This window comes from Eschrichtius robustus, chromosome 2, assembly GCF_028021215.1.
Source record: "Eschrichtius robustus isolate mEscRob2 chromosome 2, mEscRob2.pri, whole genome shotgun sequence".
NCBI classification, from domain to species: Eukaryota; Metazoa; Chordata; class Mammalia; order Artiodactyla; family Eschrichtiidae; genus Eschrichtius; species Eschrichtius robustus.
Genome location: NC_090825.1, coordinates 43,175,187 through 43,199,520, shown reverse-complemented (window position 1 = coordinate 43,199,520; position 24,334 = coordinate 43,175,187). Strand labels below are relative to the sequence as shown.

The 24,334-nt window shown below is 39.8% G+C and overlaps 1 protein-coding gene across 1 annotated transcript in view; it reads left to right on the top strand.

Moving 5' to 3' along the window:
• Window positions 1-21,216, top strand: part of ANKRD55 (ankyrin repeat domain 55) — an 82,859-nt gene extending 61,643 nt beyond the window's left edge. Inside the window, exons 7-11 of the mRNA XM_068532893.1 lie at window positions 1,185-1,369; window positions 6,722-6,889; window positions 10,402-11,042; window positions 18,606-18,698; window positions 21,034-21,216. Of these exons, the coding sequence (XP_068388994.1) occupies window positions 1,185-1,369; window positions 6,722-6,889; window positions 10,402-11,042; window positions 18,606-18,698; window positions 21,034-21,155 (1,209 nt within the window). The 3' untranslated portion in view covers window positions 21,156-21,216. The remainder of the gene's footprint in view (window positions 1-1,184; window positions 1,370-6,721; window positions 6,890-10,401; window positions 11,043-18,605; window positions 18,699-21,033) is intronic.
• The last annotated feature ends 3,118 nt before the right edge of the window (window positions 21,217-24,334 follow it).

Here is a 24,334-nt window from a genome sequence, read left to right as displayed (position 1 = left end):
TGTGTGAGATAAAACTAGAATTTATTTTATTGGCCATTGAGGATTTATTGTCATCTAAAATTGCAAATGCTTATGCAGTGTTTTTTGTATTTTTCAGTCCAGTGAAAGTTAATATGCACAGCATTTACTTACTCATTTGTTCAAGCTGAAGAGATGTAGGACGCTCTCAAGAAAGAGCTGGTGACTTTTAAGGCTGCGACAGGTTACTAGAAAGAGTGTAGAATAGCCTCCCTTCAAAGATAAGATAAGGGCTTCCCTGGTGGTGCAGTGGTTGAGAATCCGCCTGCCAATGCAGGGGACGTGGGTTTGATCCCTGGCCCTGGAAAGTCCCACATGCCACAGAGCAACTAAGCCCGTGCGCCGCAACTACTGAGCCTGTGCTCTAGAGCCCATGTGCCACAACTACTGAAGCCTGTGTGCCTAGAGCCCGTGCTCCGCAACAAGAGAAGCCACCGCAACGAGAAGCCGCGCACCTCAATGAAGAGTAGCCCCCGCTCGCTGAAACTAGAGAAAGCCCATGCGCAGCAATGAAGACCCACAGAGCCAAAAAAAAAAAAAAGATAAGATAAAAACTTATTATACACCTACACAGAAAGAGGGACCCAGTTTAGATGGTTGCCTGAAGTTCTTTCCTTTTCCTACTTATTTGTTTTTATTTCTTTTTATCAATTAGCTACTAAATTATGACGCACTTCTTTTCACAAAGGATTTTTGACAATTAAATTACATGCAATTTATAGCAATTTGACCATTACCAGATCACTCTGATCATCATTACGTCACTAGTCAGTACTCGTCATAGTCATTTTGTTAATGTTAAAATTAACTCTGCCAGCTTCTCAGGGGTTAACCTCTACAGCAAGTGGGGGAAACAAAACGAATATATTTAATGAGGACGTCATCTAGGTGGCCCACCCATTGTGCTAGCTCTGATGTCAGTCAATTACACCTGTATTTAAGTCCTCCTTAGTTCACTGATTATGGAAGACAATTTAGCTCTTACAGGAGACAAAAATCCCTGCAGTGACTTGAGACAAGTGGAAATTTGTTTGTGGGTTTGATAAAATGAATTTTCTTTTTTTGTTGTTTTGAATTTTTTTGCTTTGAATTTTTATCTTAATTTGCATAGACAGGGAAGAGCACTGGATTGTACATAATGAGCTTTCTTTGACTCTGTTTTCCAGAGTGGAAATAGAATTCTGTGTTCCATCATTCTGAGCCATCACCAGGGTCCGTCCATAATCAACTACGACGATGAGAGTGGGAAGACGTGTGTGCACATCGCCGCAGCAGCAGGTTTCAGTGACATCATCAACGAGCTGGCAAGATTCCCTGAGTGCAACCTGCAGGCTCTGGATGTGGACGACAGGTATCCATGGCAACTCGGAAATGTGGGGAACTACCAGTCATCTTTTCCAAATTTTAATCTCAAAATAAAGAAGATGTTTAAGGAGTTATCCTATATGACTATATCCTTACTGCCAGTAATATTTATACATACGCTTGTGACAATAAAAGCTGCTCTATTTTAGTCAGGGCAGGAAAAAATCATTGTTATGAAGAGAAACGCCATGACTGTACAGTATTGTCAGACTTTCCACTTTTTGCTAACCGTTCTCAGTGTTCTCAGAAGGCCTTCTGTATTATCAGCTTCCTGCTATAGGCGCTTTTTGTTCTTAACAGTAAGTCTTGATTCTTTTCCTTGGTTCCTGGATTATGTCATAAAGTCAACAAGCTCTTGTTATCCAGAGAAGAGCATAATAGAGGCTTTGTGTTCAGAACTAGATGTGACCTTATCAGGCTTCTGTTTTGGGTTTCTTCAGTCATTAAAGATGTATTTGCATAGAAAAGGAAGCTGAGTCCAGAAAGGTAAAGAGACTTGCCTCAGAGGTATTTAGCAACTAAGTGAAAACTTGTACCCTTGACTTCTAAACAGAGCTTTTCACCTGCATGCCCTTCATCCATAATCAACTCTTAGAACTTTTCAATTACAATGTGTATCTAACCTTTCTTTCAGTTAGGCATAGACTCAATGGAAATATAAGAATAATATAACAACAAATAAGACTATTGAAAACGAGTATAAGGCTTGTACACTACGTATAGTTTTGTTTACCTTTTTCTATTGAAGTGCAAATCTAGCCACCTACTTATCATGATTTTAGATGCCCCAAGAAGCACTTCCTACTTCCTGATACCTGAAATCCTTATAACACAGGGGGAAAAAAATCTTGGGTTCCATGTAAGTCTCAGAAGCTGGAGATGGTTAACATGATGACTTTAATTAAAATTAAGGTATAAATCATTGAAAGTAGACCTTTTCCTAAGAGCAGATGTTGAACTTGAGCAGGTAAGAAAGTAATAGGACTTAGTTACATGAGGAGGAAAGGTGAATGATCCAAAAAGAGAAGAAAAGAACACATCTAGGAAAAGAAGGCTAGAAAAAAGTTTGCCTACTTCAAAATACTTGTAGAACCAGCTCTGAATAGAGTATTTTCCATTTTGCATTGTCACATGCTTAGCAGAGAAAATTTAGTTCCCCCAGCCTCAGGGAAGAAAGAAAAACCAAGGGCAGAAAGAAAATGCAAAAGATTGGGTCCTACAAGGGTTCAAAGTGAAGTAAAATCTCAAGAAAGGTCTAGTTCCTGCTCCAAAGTTCAGCTCATGTGTTGCATGCACTAATCAAATCCTGCTCTTCATTTTGTTTCAGTTTCTGCATCCTGCATTGTGTAGCTGTGCCTTGACATTGAAACTGTAAGCTTGTGTTAGTATAGAATTTTTCAAAATTTTCATAGGTTTAAGTACTTAATGCATTTGCAACAACTGTGACTTCGCTTTCCTTCTTTCTTTTCCCCCCCAGTGGAGAGAAAGTTTTTGAGGAAAGAGAAGAAAAATAAGGCAATGATTTAAAAAAAAAAAAAAAAAAAAAAAACCTAGGATGAGGGAAAATATGGGGAAACTAGTCCTCCTAGATATTAAAACACATCATAAATCTATGACATTTAAAACACAGTGGTACTAGCCTAAGATTGATGGCACAGAACACATAACTCATAAATAGCTTATGTAGCTTAAATGTCCCAAATTTCATCAGTCTATGAGGTCATACTTTCCTTTAGTACCCAAGTCATTTATTTTCAGGAAGGAGAGTCTTTTATCAAACTCTCCTCCCTACACATATCTGGGAATTATCTAGAGAATGTTTGCATGTTCCATAAATCGTTCCTTGGCTTCTCTTCAACCAACACTGCATTCTTGTGCCCCTCATCTCCTGCCATTCAGAGACCACCTCATCAGCCCACTGCTTGTCTGTGATGAATTTCTTCTGAATCATGGGCCCTGATTCTCCAGCTCCTCACTGTGATAGCTGAGTCCAGCCTGCTATGTTTGTAGGACTATCCTGAAGCTTAGAGATAAGAAAGGAACTACAGCTTAGATAACTTGAAATTGGATGCTACATATTGCCCATGAAGGCTCTATGTGTATTAGTTAGAAGTTATCTATGCTTCTCCTGTTTCTCTGCAAAATAATTTTTTTCCCTGTGTCCTTCTGGACCTCTTCTTCCATGTTGATGGCCAGAAGGATTAAAACAATCACTCTTAGCAATTGTTGTGAAGGAGTATTTCACAATGCTCCAGAGAGAATTGTCACGTGTTGGTAAACCTGACTACATTGATGTCCAGCCCTCCATCTACTGAATTTATGGGCAATATATTCTCTAAGCAGGAAGGCATAATATGGCTGGTGCCTCATCTTGTTTCATAATAAATATTGTTTGGAGACCTCACTCACACAGAATGGAATGAATCATCTGCTACATGTTCAGATAGGCAGTGTGACTGATGACTATGTTGAAAAAATATACGGTCCTATTAAGGGTTCTCAAATTTCTGCCCATATCATAACATGAGGAAAAGGATGCCTGATTGACAGAGGACACGATTTACCATGGGGACTGTGGTCTCACTGCAGACATGGCTACTCTCTGAATACTAAGGCCCAAGCCCCTTCACAGATGCCCGGCCCGCAGGCTGCCTCCATGTCTGAGAGACCTCTTGGCTCTCCCAGGGGTGGCCTTCTGCCAGCGGTCAAGCCCCAGAGTAAAGCCAAGAAGAGGCCTTCCATGCCCTCCTTTCCTGCCTCAGGACTGATCCTTTCCCAGAGTGACTGACAGGAAGAGTAGCCACTTTCTTCACGGGAAACCCCATTCACAGGCATGTCCTCTTTCACTGTGCCCCTCCTTAGCCTCCCAGGGTCCCACTGCCCAGGCACACCACACAGACATCCCCCACCACCCATTTCCCAGCATCTCTGCCAAGGAAGCAAGGTTCGGGTCCCCTTTGCTCTTGGGTCCAGTGGTCCTTTATGCTCTTATCACCTTCTTATCCTATCTGCCTTGGTAGTTCTTTCTACAGCTGGGGAACTAATTTGCTCCAAATCTGCTCTCAGTTCTGGGCTTGGCTTTTGGAAACAGAAAGACACTGACTATTTCTCTTATCCACCCTGCTATATCCCTCCCCGGAGGTTGAGCATAAAATCAACCATATCCTTAAATGAGGAAAGAGGAAGGGTAGAAAAGTACGTATATAGGTCAGGATCTCAAAATATGATCCCACTGCACTAATAAATGGTGTTGAGAAAAGTTGGCTATGTAACTGGAAAAATGGTCAGATTGGCTCCACACCTCACCACACATATCAAAATACACATACAGACACATGTGCAGTTTTTTTTTTTAATCCAAATAAATCTAGAAGAAAATATTGGTTTCCTTTTTATTTACATTCAGTAAAATTTACCTTTTTTTTTTGACATATAGTTCTATGAATTTTAACACATGCATAGATTCATGTAACCACCACAAGCAAGATTCAAGACAATTCTGTCACCTCCAACATCAACTCAGGTTGTCCTTTTGTAGTCAAGGCCTCCCCTATCTCTAAGCTCTGGCAACCACTGATTAGTTCTGTCTCTTGGGTTTTGCCTTTTCCAGAATGTTATATAAATGGGAATATACAGTATGTAATCTTTTGAGATTGATTTATTTCACTTGGTAGAATGACTTGAGATTCATCTGTGTTCCATATATCAGTAGGCTGTTCTTTTTATTGCTGAGTAAGATTCAATTTTGTGGATGAACTATAGTTTGTTTGTCCATTCACCCATTGAAGGACATTGGGTTGTTTACAGTTTTTGGCAATTATGAATAACGCTGCTATAAATATTTGTGTATAAGTTTTTGTGTGAACATAAATTTTCATTTCTTTAGCTATATATCTAGAAATGAGATTGCTTGGTCCTATGGTAAGTATGTTTAACTTTAGAAGGAACTGACAAACTATTTTCTGGTGTGACTGTTTCCATTTTGTATTCCCACCAAAAATGTATAAAAGTTCAGGTTGCCCTGAATCTTCATCAGCCTTTGCTATTACCAGGTTTGGGGTTTGTTGTTTTTTTCAATTTTTTTTTTTAATTGAAGTATAGTTGATTTACAATGTTGTACCAATCTCTGCTGTACAGCAAAGTGACTCAGTTATACACACACACACACACACACACACACACAAACATATATATACATTCTTTTTATTTTTTCTTAATTTTAGCCATTTGAATAAATATGTAGTTGTATCCCATTGTATTTTAATTTGCATTTCTCTAATGAAAAATGTTATTGAGCACCTTTTCATGTGCTTATTTACCATTTATGCATCTTCTTTGATAAAGTGTTCAGATCTTTTGCTAATTTATTTTAATTGGCTTGCTTATTTTTTTATTCAGTTTTGGAATACTTTACATATTCTGAATACAAACTCTCTGTTGAATGTGCTGTTTGCAAATATATTCTCCCAGTCTCTGGCTTTTTTTTTTTTTTCTCCCTTAAGAAAATAATAGTTTTGCCATTTAACAAGGTTTAAATACTGATGAATATTCATCTACCTTCTGGCTGATGAAGGACTTTCTAAAACATAAAATCATGAAACAAACCAAAAATGAAGAGGTAAATAAATGTGATTATTCCTTAAAATTTTTTATGGAAAAAATCACTAAAAAATTAAAAGCTAAGTAACAAATTAGAGGAAATGTTTTCATAAACATAACCTAGAAAAAAATTGATACCTTAAATATTTTAAAAGCCCATATAAATTAGTAAGAACAACTAATAATCTAATAGAAAAATGGGCATAGGGCATTAAGAATCATTTCAATGAAGAAACTCAAATGGCTAATAAACATATATTTCAGAAGTTCTTCCCCACTATTAATTAAAGAAATGCAGAAGAAAACAACACTGAAGTACCATTTTGCCTACCAAGTTGGCAAAGATCTTTAAAGATGGTGATAATACAATATTGGGAAGGAGTAGGGACACAGCTGGTAGGAGGAGAGACTGAGCCAGTTTTTTTGGAAGGCAGTTTGGCACTATGTATAAAGAGCCTTATGATTGTTCATACCCTTTGACCCACTACTTCCTCTTCTAGGAAATTCTCAGAAAGACCAAAGCAGGTGGAAGGCCACAGAATATCAGAATTAGAGGAGAGGCCCTTACACACATACACCATCATCCTGAAGCCCCATTTAATGCATACCATTTCCACACTGTAAAGAGCAACAAGTCTTTCCTGCCACGACCCAACTTCAAGCAGGAGCTGTTGCCAGCTAAGTAACCTATACCATTCATGTGCTCAGACACTTATGTTGTTCCCCTGTGGTCCCCCAGGACACCTCTGCACTGGGCTGCAGCTGCAGGAAAGGCAGACTGTGTGCAGTCACTGCTGGAGCTGGGCATAGACAGCAACCTGCGAGACATCAGTGAGAGCACACCCCTGGCCTACGCCCTGTACTGCGGCCACACGGCCTGTGTCAAGCTCCTCTCCCAAGAGAGCAGGTGAGCACACCAGGAGGCACTCATTTTTTCTTCCTCTCAAAGATTTATAAAATTGGATGAAATTGTTTAAACTGCCAAAACTAGCAGAAAACCAGCAATAACTTAATAATCATGTTTGCCATTATCTAACATGTAATGACATGTCCTTGACGCTGTGGAGCAAAATGATAGTAGTAAGCCTGAATCCATCAGCCTAATATTCACTGAACTCTAATCTCTTCTTTCCTTTTTCTCCCTTTCCTCGTCCCTTTATGCCATATACTATTTATTTATTTATTTATTTATTTATTTCTGGCTGCATTGAGTCTTCGTTGCTGCGCGTAGGCTTTCTGTAGTTGCGGCGAGTGGGGACTACTCTTCGTTGTGGTGCGCAGGCTTCTCACTGCGGTGGCTTCTCTTGTTGCGGAGCATGGGTTCTAGGCGCGTGGGCTTCGGTAGTTGCAGCACGCGGGCTTAGTAGTTCCGGCACGCAGGCCCTAGAGTATGCCATATACCCTTAATTGCTCTTTTGCCTAAATCAGCATTTCTCCAGCTTTTTGTTCTCAGGACCCTTTTACACTCTCAAAAATTATGGAGGACCCTAAAGAGCTTTTGTTTATGTGAGTTACACCTATCAATATTTATGGCATTAGAAATTAAAACTGAGAAACTTTTGAAAAAATATTTTGTTATTAATTTAAAGTAATAACCCATTACATTTACAAGTTAACATTAATACCATATTTTTAGTTAAAAAATAACCCATTCGGGGCTTCCCTGGTGGCGCAGTGGTTGAGAACCTGCCTGCCAATGCAGGGGACACGGGTTCGAGCCCTGGTCTGGGGAGATCCCACTTGCCACGGAGCGACTGGGCCCGTGAGCCACAATTACTGAGCCTGCGCGTCTGGAGCCTGTGCTCCGCAACAAGAGAGGCCGCGATGGTGAGAGGCCCGCGCACCGCGATGAAGAGTGGTCCCCACTTGCCGCAACTAAAGAAAGCCCTCGCACAGAAACGAAGACTCAACACAGTCATAAATAAATAAATAAATAAATAAATAAAAAGAAATTCACGTTCATTTATTTATTAAAAAAAAAAAAAATAACCCATTCTTCAAAACAAACCAAAAGAATGTAATGAGAAGAGCAGTTTTGTTCTACTTTGCTCTTTGAGTCTCTTTGATATCTTTATAGAAGCTTAATAGAATACAGCTGCATTCCCACATCTGCTTCTGCATTCAATCCATTGCAATATGGTTGTTTTGACTGAAGTGTGTGAAAACAATCTGGCCACACATAGATATGTAGGTGAAAAAGGGAGGAGTATTTCAAGAACCTTTTCAGATAACTGTGATACTTTTCCTTTGATACTACACCAAAACTTGACAAGTAGTAGTTTCCTAAAGTTTAGTGGCAATGTGGACTCTGTCACCATATCAGTGAAGTTTTTGAATTCTGTTACATTAAAATCCATGCATCTCTCTAGCACTTTAAATGTGTCTTACATCTATGCATGATTTTATAATATCTTGCATTGGTCATTTGGAAAATATTGGTTTACTTAGTTATGAAGATCTTCCAAATAGTACATTTCATTATACAATACCAGAAAAAAAATCACATTTGTTAATATCACCACTGATCTCATCAGAAAAGCCTCTATGTATCAGGAAGCTGTCAAGCTCACAGTGTGCATACAAATTTTCCAAGATTCTAATTTTTGCTTGAAAGCTAGATTTTTGTCATTGGCAACAATTAATGTCAATTGTTTACCTTGAAATGACAGGCTCACTTTGTTCATTTTTGAGAAATCAAATGCCCATCTCCAAATAACCACAGCTTGTCTATAAGCCATAAAAATCATGTTTCATGAAAAAAGTGCCTAGTTCAGCTAGCAACTCAAACAACGACACAAATGTTTTACCTCAAAACAACCATTGTACTTCAGTATATAGTAGAATTGCTTATGAGTACTTCCTATTTTATCGAAAAAATGTATCTCAAGGATCAATATTTAGTAAAATTAATAACATTTACTGGACATTATTAAGTTTAATGGCAATTTTCTCAATGAAAGTCTATTGTTGTTACTACCTTGATTTGTGCCAAGGAGCCCACAGTTTCACCCACTTGCTCTCTTGCACCCTTGGTGTAAAAAGCAGACCAGTGAAAAAAACAACATCTTGATATTATTATGAATATAGGTTAAACCTCATGAAACTTCTGAAGACTGTCAGGGCCCTCACCTCCCAGTTCAGTGGACCATACTTTGAGACCCACTGGCCAAAATCACAACCTTAAGAGGAGGAGATTGTTTGTAGAAGATGCTGAAGTAGCATCAGTTAGCACAGAGGCATATTCTGTACGGGGAAACTTGAAAGAATGCTAGAGATCTCCTGGGGTTTTCTCTGGTAGTATCAGGAGTCCAGAAGTTGTGTTTAATATTTCAAAAAGCCTCTTGGAAGGTGAAAGGAGGATAAAAATATATCACAGGAATAAAGATTCAATTATACACTGTGTGACCTGCAGAAAAAAAACAAAAACAAAAGCCATTCATTATATGCAGCCAAAATGAGGGGTGATTTTTTCAAATTACATATTACAATATCTCACTCCAAAGAGTAATGTTGCAATCTGGCTTTTAGGGCATGAACACGGTCAGGTTTCATCATTAACTCATACCACGGAAAGCATTAAATCAATTGTGGCCTCAGAAGAGAACAACACAGAATTTTCCAAGGAACAAAAACAGAATAGTGCCTCAGGGAAACTCTCCACACAAGAAGAGCCAGCCGGACAGCTGCTGACCGTTTTTTCCTTTAGAAATTGCCTGCTCATTGGGCATTGCTCATTTTCTTCTGCTGCCACGCCCAACCTCTGGCATACACACTTCCTCTTCTGCAGCTGAAGCCCAGACAAAAGCTTCTCTCCTCGGCTTCCTTTAGTACACTTTTTCAATAGGAAATTTAGTAAAAGCTCAACAAGAAACAACACACAGTGTAAAATGGGCAGGCTTCCTAAGGTGGATACTATCAGAGCTCTGCCCAGATCTCCTGGGATCCGTTTCAGAGAAAGCCTAAAATCACACTCCCCCGACATCTGCAACCTCCACCCTGCTGCTGCTAGTTGAAGCCTGAACTCCACATTTGGCCTTCATCTCTTTGACTTAAAGCTTGCACTCCTACCGACTGTCCTTAAGAAGTGAGAACAGTAATACTTTGAGATATTTTCAGCTTACTTGATCCCTGGGAGAAAACAAAATTTGAAAGGATAGTTCCTGAGGGAGCAGGTGAAATCTAACTAAGAAATGTTCTAACTGGACAGAGAACTGACCATGGCAAGGAAGGGGCTGGCCAAGGAGGTTGTGAGTAGCTCTTGCACGTCACCTTTGACTTGAGAGGGCTTCGAGTGTCTGTGGATGATCTCCGACAACCTGCTCAGGTGGATGGAATAGAGGGAGGTCTATTGTGTGGTTACTGCTGGTGTCTCCACTTCCTGCCCTCACGTAGCATCCTTGTTATTTTATATTCCCATAGAACAGAGCCTACTCCACCCCTTCCTTCCCAGAAGAGTAGACCCCAGAAGAAGGAGGGACGATTCAGCATGCTCAATCAAATCTTCTGCAGGAACAAAAAAGAAGAGCAGAGGGCCTATCAGAAAGATCACAGCAGGGACTGGCACAGGGGAGAGCCCACCTCGGAAGTTGAAGACATCATCACCACCTTTGACAGCAACGTGGATACCAACTGCCAAGAACAGCCTGGTGGTCGGGTGGCTATGGTTGACTTTAAGAAGAGGACCTCAGAGAATTCAAAATACCACTTGCCAGAAAAGAAGCCCCTGGCCCATAAAGGGCTTCCACCAATCAGAACGCAGAGTCTCCCACCCATCACCCTACGCCATAACTTCCTGACAGCCTCCCAGGGGGCCACTTCCCATGCTGGCCTGAGCTCTGGTACTCATCATGCTGCCCAGCAATCTCAGAAAAGCCGAAGTGAGCAGGATTTATTGAATAACAGAACTGGCTGCCAGGTATTGCTCGATAACCAGGTGTTCTATAAAGCTTGGACTGTGTCTTCTTCTGATAAGCTGCTAGACAGGTTGCTTACCAGCAGATCCAGTCACCAGGAGGTGTCATGGCCGCCACATCTTCCTCATCTACATAATCCTTCATCAGGTAATGTCCCTGCTTCCTTCTTTCTCATTTCTGACAGATTCTATACAAGAAATGTGTCATGCAGTCCTGGGTTAGGAACTGGAGTGACAGTAGGTAGCCTAGAGGACAGGGTCAGAATGGAAATGGGTGATTAGGCTACCTTTTTCCCTTGAGTCTACTGGATTCAGGATTTCCAGGCTATGGAAACAGTCTGCTTTTCCACCTTGAGAGCAATCATCAAGTAAAAGTATGTGCCTTCTCATCTTCTCTCATCACAGCAGATATGTGTGGTGACTGGCAGATTAGAGCAGGAATATTACTGTTTCCACTAGCAAGTATTCTTAAGCAGGGATACTTGCCAATATCACCTACGAGGGGTTGATTTGTTTGTGTAATTGTTTGTTTTTAAATCATGTGTTCAATGGCCACTCCAGGACTACTGAACCAAGATCTTGGTGAGGCAAAAGGGAAAATGGCAATGCCTTCTATGTATACGTGTAGAAAGAACACATTCGCACATGTGTGGCTCAGGTCTCCATACACACCAAAGGGTTACATGGCAATTCTCCCTCCTGCCTCTTGCCCCAGCTACCGAGTGCCCCTCATCCAAAGCTATGTTATTAATTCTTTGTTTACCTTCCAGAGATATTTTATACATATTTAAATATATATGTATATATACATTTTAAATAAGTGTATCACACTAAAGAATCTATATTTTTATACACATGCAAGCAATATATACATATCTATTTTCCCATTTAACATTTGTGTTAAACAAATGTATCACACTAAAATTTTTATTTATTTTTTTAATGGTCCCCAAGTGATTCTGATGTATACCAGAGACTAAGAACTATCGTTCTAAAGCAGAGGCTGCAAAACAGCTTCCAAAATCAGTTCATTACTAATTCAGTAATCAAGTGAATTAATTACTAATATTAAAAAATCATGAAGTTTTACATAAAAATTTAAAACTCTAGCTTCTCTTGAGAAATTGAAAAGTCTGGCAACACTGAACCCAAATTTCACTTGGCAATAATTGCCTGGATCTGAGTAACCACTAGCCCCATAGACATCACTTGGACATCACTGTCCCCAGTTCAACCCAGTCTGCACCACTCTCCAGTATCTCTCCGTGGAGTGTCAGTTGTTCTTACCAACAAGTTTCTGTTGTTGTTTTTCTTATAGTAGGGTTAAGAGGAAAAATGATATATTGCTTGAACCCATATTTCTTTCAGAAGTAGAAAAATGAAAGCCCAAGAGGGCTATGTATATTTTAAGAAGTAGAGGAGCACAGTATATCTTCGGAAATAAGGAATATTCCTTCCCGTTTAATATGCAGCATGAGTCTGGCTCTCCTCACTCATCTTCATGTGCCTGATGTCTGAGACCTGTGAGGTAGAGTATGGCTTCCCTCATACATATTTATATGTTTTTAAGCACAGGATAGATAGGAATAAACACATGAAGGCTATTTCCTGAGAAAAACTTCCCTCAAGATTTCACTTCCTCCACTAAGCACTGAAGCGTGGGTAGTTTTTCCTTGTGTTCTGCAGAACGGTGAGGAAGAAAAGATATTGATCTGCTGTCTTGGACACTTCGGTGGCCTCCAGGGCCTTGACTCAGCCTGCTTTCTGGAGTTAGTCCTGTCTTAGCTAATATCTTCTTTTTTGAAAATTTTTTGAAATTTGTGAAAGTCTTGTTCTTGTTCTGTTCCCAGGACAGCCTTGGGCTGTCTTTTCTATATCAGTTAGGATTGGGTTCATCTGCCTGTAACAGAAATGCAAAGTAACAGTGGCTTAAACAGCATAGTTTATTGCTCTCATATGAAAGTAGTCGAAGGTGATGGTTCCCAGGTGCTTGGTGAATCCATGATCACCAGAGACCCAGGCTCCTTCCATCTGTATGCTCTACAACTTAACCTATGCCTTTCATCCTTTGGATCATTTCACATTTCATAATATCTGACAGAGCAGGAGGAAGGAAGGAGGCGGGGGGGGGGGGGGGGTGGAAATGGATGTCCGCCAGCTGAATTAGCTCCCATTAATAAGTTATCTGCCATAAATTCCACAGTCTGCTTCCATTTCATTGGCCAGAACTTTAGTCACATGATCATGCCTATCTGCACGGGAGACTGGGAATTGGATCCTTTTAACTGGGTACGTGACCGTCCCTCCAAAATTGGATTTTTGTTTCTAGGAGGAAAAAGAGAATAGATATTGGATAGAGAACTAGTAGATTCTGTCACATGTGCCATCTAAAACCTTCTATATTATTTAAAATAAAAGGAAATTCAATAAATTGGTTTGAGGATTTGTTTCACTTTTCCAGTGAAGTAACTTGAAAAGTCCTATGGGGCAGAAAAGCAGAAAAGGAGAAGCAGAATTCTCCAAGGGAATGTCAAATAATTAGCCATGCCTGTACCAAAGCATTTATTTTTTTCAACCAATGTTTTTGAATGCTGATAATAACTAGGAGCCTTTCTAGGTAACTGAGTCATGACAAGATAAACTCCCAAGAATCTTCAGCCTATAAATGAACTTTAAGGTACATGGATTTGCTAAACTGATTATACAACTCACTTTAAATTGATTTTCTTCTCATGTTTAGATACAAAATCATAAGAGTTTTAAACGGAAAGGACCTTAGTTCTTTCACTCATTCTTTAATGGGTAATGTCTTTAAAGGATAATGTCTATTATCCTGATTTATGAAGAGGCAGCACATCCAGTGGTTAAGAAAGGGATTCGTTTTTTTTTTTTTTTTTTTTGGCTGCACCACACGGCTTATGGGATTTAGTTCCCTGACCAGGAATCAAACCTGGGACCACGGCAGTGAAAGAGCCAGCTCCTAACCACTGGACTGCCAGGGAATTGCCCCAAGAGAGGGATTCTAAAGTCACTCTATCTGAGTTCAAATTCTGACTCTCTCATTTACTTGCTGTTACTGAATCTCCCTGAGCCGTTGTTCCTTCATGTCAAAAATGGGAGGAAATACCTAACATGTAGGGCTGTGAGTTGCTGTTAAGATTAAACAAATTGATACATATAAAATACTTAGAACAGTGATTGAGCATAGTACTATACACACATACACATTTGTGGGTTTTTTTTTTTTAAACTATGTGCCAGGCCCTATGCTAAGCACTATGCCTTAGAGACAAGCTACAGATGACCTTTGTTTAAAAGACGATGACATTTAAGTAAATGTGCTAGTCAGCTGCCTTTTTGCTCTCAGATCTAGTCTCTTCCCTCCAGCTCTACTTTGTATCTCAGGAAACTACACTTCCCAGGCTCCCTTGCAGCTGCTTCCAGGTACTTTTGGCCAAGTACCAAGAGGCACTGGCAAAAGAGTAAGAGCAGGAGAAAGAGGAAAACAAGTGTAGTTCTACACAGTGTCCCTCTGCTTCCTATGGATTCTCCAACAGGGGTTCCAATTCCTCCCACTTCCTCCACAAAGCCCCTCACCCTGTGGTTCTGACTCCCACTAGCTTCTGAGCCTTGGTAATACCAACTCTTCCCCTTATCACTCCAGCCTAGAAGTGGTTGCATCTTCCTGCTGTGGTTAATCTCTGGATTGTCCTTCTACCCTGTCCTCTGGCTTCTCACCTTTTCCACCAACCAGTATAACCACCTTTCTGTATGAAATTCCCTCTGTTTCAAAGGCCTAAAGAAGTCTCTATTTTCCTGAATGAGCCCTGATTGATAAGGCAAGACATGTCATCTCTCTCGGCTACAGTTTTCCTACCCTCTGGATACAGAGTCTGGGACCATTTTGTTTCATGAGGCCCCTTCCAGTTATAATTTACATGGCCTAGAATCTGCTCAGTCTTACAACTAATTGTTCTGAATATGTCACTAAGGACATATTCAGAACTTGCACCCAGACCTCCTAAATAGGAAGTTATCCCATGGCAATGTACATATTTCTCTCTTTAAGTCTCAAAGTCCAGTTTGTTATTATGCTTACCAAATTACCTACAACGTGATTTTCTTAAAAATTACACTGTACTCCCCAAAATAAAAAGATTTCTCTCTGCCTTATAGATTTTATTTTTGTGAATATTTTTAACCCAATTTGAGATGTTGTTTTTAGAACTACTGAAGCTTCCAGAGTACAGTTGGGAGGGTTCACTTAAGGGGTTTAAGTTGTTAGTCTAGGCAGGTTGAAACTCAGTAGATTTCTACATTGAGCTCCCATACTTGATTTGAAACCTAAAGTAGTAAAGCAATTGGATACTATAAATCATGCCACGGCACCACTGGCTTGCACTTGGATGGTCCCTTTACTTTGGATTTTCTCTTTTCCCGCCCTGGGTTTAGTAGAAATAATACGGGCTAGCAGTGATTGCTACCGTTTGAATTCCTGGCAGCTGATGTCCTGTGCTTACATCAGCAGCCCTGAACATTTAGCTGTAATGATTATTGCTTAACATTTATTGAGACCTGTCAGTGGGCTAGATGGAGAGAGATGCAGGATGAGGCACTTAACTTAATGAGGGAATTTGGAGCACATCAGCTTAATTCATTGAGAGCAGCTTTCAGAGAAAATTGAACAGAAAGCTCTGTGGTGTTTGCTACCAGCCTGGTTATTTGCAGGCTATCACAAGGAAGCTAAGAAAGTGTTTACTTCCTTTCTCCCTCAAGAGAGAACTTTCTTCTCCAGAATTTTCTAGAGTATCCCAGCAACAATGCACTCTCCTCCTCAGGTCTGATAGTAGGTAGGTCTGATGCTGTGACCACCTCTGTTTAAACCCATCAGAAGCTTTGCATCTTAACAGGACGAAGGCCAGATTCTTTAGCTGGTAAACAAAGTCCTCCCAACGTGGCCTGGCCTCACTTCCCATTCTCAACTTCTGCACCTCCCGTCTCAAATCCTTTCCTCCCACCCCCCATCCCCTTGAACAGTTCCTTGAATATCTCTCAGTTCCTAGACAACTACATACCTTTTTACTCTATGACGTCTTTCCCCATGTTATTTTTACTTTCCATCCACTGTGTGCTTGACAGATTCCTACAATCTTTTAAGAACCAGCCCAAAACTTGCCTCCTATGTAGAAGTTACCCTGACTGCTGTAGGAGGTGTGACCCATTTTTACTATCCATCATAAAAGAATATCTCTGCCTTGTTAAGCCTCCTCTGTGGCAGTGAACCACATACTTCCCCTTCAACAGCACTGCAGGAGAGGAATTTTTATCCCCATTTTAGAGATGAAGAAATTGAGGAGTAGAGTGGTTAGCCCACTGGCCTAAGGTCACAGAGCTAGCTAGGAAGTAGCAGAGCAGATGTTCAAGCGAGGTCTATGGGATGCAAGACACATTGACCTCTCTGGACCCTTCTTTCTTTTTTGATACCCTCACAGCACTACTCATGGCCTTCAAAAGTACAACTTTACCTGCCTCTCTTCCCATCAGCCCCTCCTGAGCACCTTGCCTTCTGTTTGTACTCTAGGCTCTGGAATACAGTGAGTTTGCAATAGATGAGTGCTGAATTATCATTAATCTTCATTCACTTCTGTTTCCTCATTTAACAATGAAAACGTTTCCTGCCTTTTTATTCTAAAAGACAGTGGTCCTCAACCCTGTCCCCACAGGCTGGACACTCCCTGAAGGTGCCTACAGCACAGATAAGAGAACTTTGGACTATGCACATTCTGCCTTGTCCTTCAAAACTGAGCAAAATGCCAGTGTGGAAGAAAGTTTAACTCTCCTCCCACCTCCTCCCAAATCACTGCTGAAGTCCTTCTCTGCCACTTCTCTCATCCTATCAATATTGCTTTGGCCCCTAAGGAGGCAGGATAGTGTGGATTTTAGGTCCAGAGCCTGGGTGACACTTCCCATCATGTGATCTTGCAGACAATTTAGAACTTCTCCAAGCCACAGTGTCCTCATTTGTAAAATGGGGATGATAATAGTACCTATCTCACAAGGGAAGGTGATTGTTAGGATTAAATGAGATTATGCCTACAGCAGTTAGTCCAGTCCTTGACAATAGTAAGTACTCAATATGCATTATCCATAATTATCATTATCTCATTTTGGGTTTTGCAAATTTCTGCTCAAGTGTTCATGCATGAATAATCAGGTATGAACTGATATGGGTTTTATTGTAATTCTACTTAGGAATGTTTTCTTTTTAAATAATGGCTTGTGAGGTTATTTAACCTTCAAAGTTCAAAGGAATAAAAATATAATGGCAAAATGTCCACCAAGGAGACTAGAAATTTTGCTTAATATTCATCAAATGACATCAAATGACACTGCTCAGATGACTGCCCCTACAAATCTACCACTGAACTCACCGAAGCAGGTGGGAGGTAGATCATGGCTAATGCTTTTTTTCCCCTATTCTAAGGACTGCTTTACCCAAACGGAAGACTTAAACCCTATGAGAGTTGCTGTAGTGATTCTGGTTCCTACTAGACTACTAAACAAAAGATCAAATGAATACATGCCCCACTGTCCAGAAGATCATGTTAAACATGCCACAGTATAACACTGTAATAATTGCTAATGTTTATTGTTTACTCTATAAGCTAAATGATTTACCTTTGTTCTCCTAATCTTTATGACAACTGAAAAAGACAGATAAAATTATTTTCTGCATTTTACATGAGGAAATTGAGATTTAAAGACAGAACATCACTTGCCCAAGTTGGGAATTAAGCCTAATCCTGTCTGACCCCAGAGCCCAAACTCCTATTTATTATACCATTTGGTCAACTTGTTAAATGGACTTAACTTTTGTGTAGTCCCTTCTATTTTCAGGTATTTGGAACATCCATCTCTTGTAATCAGTCATGTGCTAATAAATGTTTAATAGGTGGCTCTTCAGAGAAAAATCAGTACTTGCTGATTTCCCTGATGTAAATACTCCCACCATGGCTGATGTCAAGCCACCGAGTATGATGTCAACCAGCTCACAAAATTCCTGAAAATTTAAGAGCCGTTATGCATAGCTCCAGCATAACTCTACTGGTCATCTAAATTAGATCATCCAGATCTCCCACGTGCTTTCACTCAGCTCCCATCTTCTTGATCAGTGAGTCTCAATCCTGGATTCACATCAGAATCACCTGGGAGCTGACAAAAATCTGGCATCCTATCCCAGCCCCAGAGATACTCATTTATTTGCTGTGGTGTTTAGCCAGAGTAGCATCTTTTTTTAACTCCTCAGATAATTTCTCTGTGCAGCCAGGACTAAGAAACACAGCTCTAGAAGAATATATCCTACTCATCACCCACTCATTCAACCCAGATTGACCAGTATGTGATACACTAATACCCTATGTTATTTTTCAAACTTTCAAGTTTTGTAGAGTACATGGCCAACTGTGCTTGTTTATAAAATTTAAATAGTTTACTCAAGAAATGATTTCTGATACCTTTTCCTTTCATTTAAACGGTGACTGGCATGTGATAGAAACTGAATATGGTATAGCTATTAGTATTTTTTTGTTATTGTTGTTAACATCATAAATTTCATGATCTATAACAACTTTTATGATTCTTTTATCCATTGGATTTTATAATTTGCACTTGGTTGAGTCTCATATGATTGATGCAAACTGTTTGTCCCCAGGACAAAATTTTCAGCCTCTCTCCCCAAACAGACCTAAAATCTGGGATCTTCCTTTCACCCGGAACAACCTGGCTCCCCTACCAGACCAAAAGTGTAAGTATTTTGAATCTTCCTCAGCTTCCTTTGCAAAGGTTAACACTGTTAACATGTCTAGACAGGGCTAAATGTGATTTTGGTTTACTTTCATTTTTTTCAAGAGAACATCAGGCGCCAAACCCTGTAAATTACAGGAAAATAAAATAGAGACAGTCTTTAAAGCTTCATCCAACATGGTGATGCTTGTTTAAAAAAATACTCCCTCCCTGGAGGAATTTTTGTGTTTGGACTATAAAAACAATAACAGAAGTTTATTTTGCTATGTACTATTTAATGTCTTTAATGCTTTAAAAATTCTTCTCTTAAGACTGGCTTCCTGACATTGTTTTCCTTACTATGTTGGACAGATAGAAATGTGTCTTACCTCTGCACTCACAGGCTATGCATTCCTAAGCAGAAAGGAATAATCAAGTAGATGCTGTTCATCAGTTTTACTTTTAGCGTTATTTTATACAAAACTTCTCACAGTATAAACTGTTAATACATTCTATTCACCAAGTGATCAAGTTTGCCTGTGCCTAAGTATTATCTGGGGTGCTTGTTATAAAGGGGATTCCTGAGCCCCACGCCTAGAAATTCTGAGTTTGTAAATCCTTATATCTGTACTCTGAGGCAGTAGAGATGAGAAAACTTGAGTTCAGAGAGGTCATATAACTTGCCCATTATTTAGGTAGTAAGTAGCAGAGCCAGAAGCAAAATTACAGGATACTGAGTCAGCTGTCACATGAAACAGGTAATACCTATTGGATTTTTTTTTTTTTTTTTTTTGGCTGCGTTGGGTCTTCATTGCTGCGCGTGGGCTTTCTCTAGTTTCGACGAGCAGGGGCTACTCTTCATTGCGGTGTGCGGGCTTCTCATTGCGGTGGCTTCTCTTGTTGCGGAACACAGGCTCCAGGCACACAGGCTTCAGTAGTTGTGGCACGCGGGCTCAGTAGTTGTGGCTCATGGGCTCCAGAATGCAGGCTCAGCATCTGTGGTGCACGGGCCCAGTTGCTCCACGACATGTGGGATCCTCCCGGACCAGGGCTTGAACCCGTGTCCCCTGCATTGGCAGGCGGACTCTCAACCACTGCACCACCCGGGAAGCCCCTACTCATTGATTTTAATTTCCTTCCTTCCTGTTCTTCCTATCCCAACCCACTCCTTTATAACATGTACTCAAGCACTTGTGTGCACATCCACATGCACACACACACACACACATACGCACACACACACACACTCTCTCTCTCTCTCTCTCCACATCTTCTTAATTGCAGAGGTTAGGTGATTTAGAAGCTGCCCTATTTAAGACAAGTTCCTTAACCTTTCTGTACTTCAGTTTCTTCACTTAGCTTATAAGAGTAGTGCAACCTGATAAGACTGTTGAGAGGATTAAATGAGATAATGTACATAAAACCCTTTGCAGCTGTTTGCACAGAGTAAATATCCAATATATGTTTTCTGCCCCAGGCTACAGTTCAAATGGGATGAAGCAAGAGTTCTAGAACCCTTTAGGTAAAAACAAAGAACCCTGCAGTCTTAGTACAACTCTGTTTTCTTTCAGATAAGGAAAGGGAGAGGTAGAGATTTGTCCAAAGTCACACACAGAGTTAGTAGCACAAACTAAGATCTCTGCCTTGACAGATTATTTCCTTTGCCCTTACTAATTTGTCTAAAGGGAGAGTTTTGGATGGTGTGAATTCAATCATTGAATGAAATTCACGTCTGACCTTGTCTTTAAGCAGAAATGTAGTCACAAAGACATCTCATTAAGGGAAGAATCACTCAGCCTTGAATCCTGGTGTGGCTTGGGGAAGCCAAAGTAACGGGATTTTCTTTGGCAGAACCCAGGGGCTTTGCTTTTCACAATTAAATTTAAGGAGACGGGAAGATAAAGATCTTTGATCAACTGTAGCTCTATGAAAAAGAAGTGGAAAGGTACAGTGCTTTTCCTAAAAGAAACCTGAGAACCTTTTGACTTTTGCATAAAAGCACAGTACAAACATCTTGGGGCTTATTTAGAGCCTTGTGCTGACCTGACCATCAAGGGCTACGCCACCCAAGGAAAAGAAGGCTCTGCTAGGCACCAACAGCCTGATCATGTTTTGATCAAACTTGGCCCCGCCTTGTATTTGTGCATATTTGGCATCCCTGACTACACGTGGTAAGCCTGAATAGATAGATAGATAGATATACATGGCTTTCTCCTGCAGTTTAGGTCTCCCCAAGAAAAGCTTCTTAGAAGGGCCTCCATTCCTTCAGAAATAACACAGTTCTCCTGCCATCATTCCTTGTGAGACTCTGAGAGATGCAAACCTTGAAAGTTTTTCATTCTATTCTTTCCTCCCAGTTCTATCTGGAGAACCTCTACGGACAAACCGAGTGCTTCCTGCTATCCCAAGCCAGCGGGGATACAGCCCACCAGCTGAAGAGAGTGAAAACTCTGCCAGTTCCACCAATGATGAAAATTAATCAGTGACTGTGGGTCACTGATTGTAAAAATATAGATTATATATATTTTCAACTGTCAAAGGATAAGATTACTTTGTAAGAACAAAGACTAATTTAGTAAATTGCATTCTATAAGCCATTCATGGTTTTACAACTCAAAATTCTTTGTTCCAAATAAGCACTTAGAATCTTTGTGCGTATATTGTAAGTCTGTGAGTTTCCATGACCTCTACATGCCAAAATAAAAAGTCACAACATGTTATCATCAGGGAAACTTAGCTGTGTTTGGTTTGCTTTGTGGCATGTTTGCTGGTCTTCTTGAATGATTTTATGTTTTTAAAAAATGTATGCTTTGCTGAATAAAAAAGAAAGCACATTCCATACATGTTTTTTACATTCATTGCAATTCTACTTTGGACTAAGAAAACTTAATTAAAATTAAGATAGTAAATTTCTTTAATCAGTCAGTGTTTATGGCTTTTAAGTGTACAATCATCTGCAAAGTATTTTCTAACATTGGTAACTCCTGGCTAGAGCCCAAATCACTTAACAATGTTTATGTATCTTCTTTGTTATTTGATTATTTCCACCTATTGTCACTTTCAGATATGATTGATTGCTCTGATACTGAGAAGATCATGTGAGTTGGAAAGGTCTACATCCTGCCCTAACAGAATGAAATAGACATTCTTCATACATTCCTCAAATACTCTACGTATTTAATCATTCTTTTTTCTGTTTCAAAATAAAGGTCTCTGCCTACTCAAGACATTCCCGTACTTATGACATAGCAAACTTTGAAAGACTACTACTAACTGCAGATCTCCTTACTAAGATGTTTGTGTATTGTTTGGATTGATTGAAAGTTCAAGGTTTAGCCATATAAGATCATAGTCACTCCATGTTATTTCCAAGCCTGCATGTTATTCAGCAAATATCTCAAGTATAACATTACCATTTTATGTTAGTATTATTTATTTAGGGAGGTCAGACTGTGCCATTAACTAAATAGAAGCTCCTCTGAGGCCAAATCACAGTTATTTGGCTTTGCACTTCTAGAAATGTGTACAATACCTAGAACATACTTAGCCACTCATTCAGCTAATTTTTTTTTTAGGAAAGAAGGAAGGGAAGGAAGTAGGGAGATAGGGAGTTGGCAAGGTAGAGAGATGTAAGAAGTGATAATGGAAGAAGTTACTAGTCCACAGTCTCATTTTGCTAATGATAGTTATCTGAATCGGGGATTATAAAAGGGAAAGCCTATGGATCAAGCTCCCAAGCTAGGCAGTAGCTAGAGGCAGAGCAAATCCTGGTGCAAATGGAAGAGCTCTCAGGACATAGATTCTGAAGGGTTTCATTTCTTTTTTCTTTCTTTCTTTCTTCCTTTTTTTTTTTTTTTGTGGGCTATTTTTATCTTTGAAGAATCATTCTTTGTAAGTATCAGTTAGGCTGTTCAGTTGTGTCGCCTAGCTACTTCTGAATCCATGTCCATCCACAAGTAGATACCTGGCCCTACACTGCCTAGGCTAGCTGGGATAGCTTAGCATCTGCTTCAGTAACAAACCCCAAAATCTCATTGGCTAACACAATTTTTTTTCTCATTCATGATGCATGTCCCATTTCCAACTGGCAGAGTTGGCTGATGTAGATTCCATTTCAACTTGTACTTCCTTAGTCACCAAAATAGAGAAAATCAGAGGTGAGTCTCATTACTTCCTCTCGCATTTTATTTGCCAAATTAAGTCATATGGACATGCCTAACTTCAAAGGGGATAGAGAAATGCAGTCCTTCCGTTTGTGTCAGGAAAGGGGAGAATTAGAATATTTATGAATTATTCAAAAGATTACCACACTAACAAAAGCTCAGGCCCTAAGAGATCACCAAGTGGATAGCTAAGAGGTCAAAGCAATAAATCAAAACAAAACAAAACACCCCTGTATAAAACCCACTATTCCCCCAACACTTCCAGTTATATGTACGCACACAGAATCTTCTAATGTTGGGCCTTTCCATCCAAGTTGATTTAACAATCTTTGCTTAGCTACGAAAATGTAATGTACTACCCACTACCACCTCTTTAAATAGAGCAGCTATCCTTTTGTCTCTAGGTAAAGTTGCTTGTTTGGGGTAGAGTCTTCCTCGGCCAATATTTTACTGGCCAAATCAGAGGTATTCACCAAGTTGTGCCCAACATTAAAAAATTTTCAAGCAACTTTTTCTTCTAAAATGATTTTTTTTGTTGTTCTTTTACCACTTATATTTCCCTTCATTGCTAAGGATCATAACTTTGCATACATTATTTCATTTGGATCTTTACATCAACCTGTATCCCCCAAGTACAGACAAGGAACCAACGCAGAGAGTGATAAGTAATTTGCCCAATGCAACACAGCTAATACAGGCATACCTTGGTGATATTGCAGATCCAGCTCTAGACCACCACAATAAAGTGAATATTGCTCTCATTTTTCCTAGTCTATGGACCACTAGCAATTGCAAGGTGATTTACCATTCACTGTTAATAAAATTTATGCTAGGGATTTATTAACAAGATATTTCCTGTTTTTTACATATTAATGTGATAGCTACCTTTGTCCTTCTGGTGACAGCTATGCCAGAAGAACACGCTGACTGGAAACTCTTCGGCTTTTGATACAATTTATTCATTGACTTCCCAGATCTGGCCTCTGGAGATGTCCTGGAACTCATTCAGCTGCCCGAAAGACCAAGGTTGGACTAAAACGGAGGTCAGAATGGGAAGGTATTCACTTTGAAGAACAGTAGTTTTGACAGCGACCTACAGTTTGTTGACAGTCTTCATCTACCAGTATTAATATTTCTATCTCAATGTCTAGGAAATATGTGGTTCTGATAGAATTTCCCGATTTTAAAATATCATTTTCCCCTGAAAGCAATAAGAATGTCTAGCTACTGCATGTGAGAGCTGCTATCATGTTCCTTTAATTTAGTTTTTGACTTGAGTGTTGTATTTCATGCTAAGGTTAAATATGTTCCTTCTTAATTACCCCATTTAAGCCCATGGTGGATTCCAAAGGGTTATTTTCAAAAGACCACTTTTAAAATGCTGGGATACACTTGCTTAGAGACATGCATCAGTACACTCAAAGAGTAGGGGCAAAATCAAAATCAATGGTTATATTTGTCTTTCTGGGAGGCACTATATTTCTAGTCAGTCACG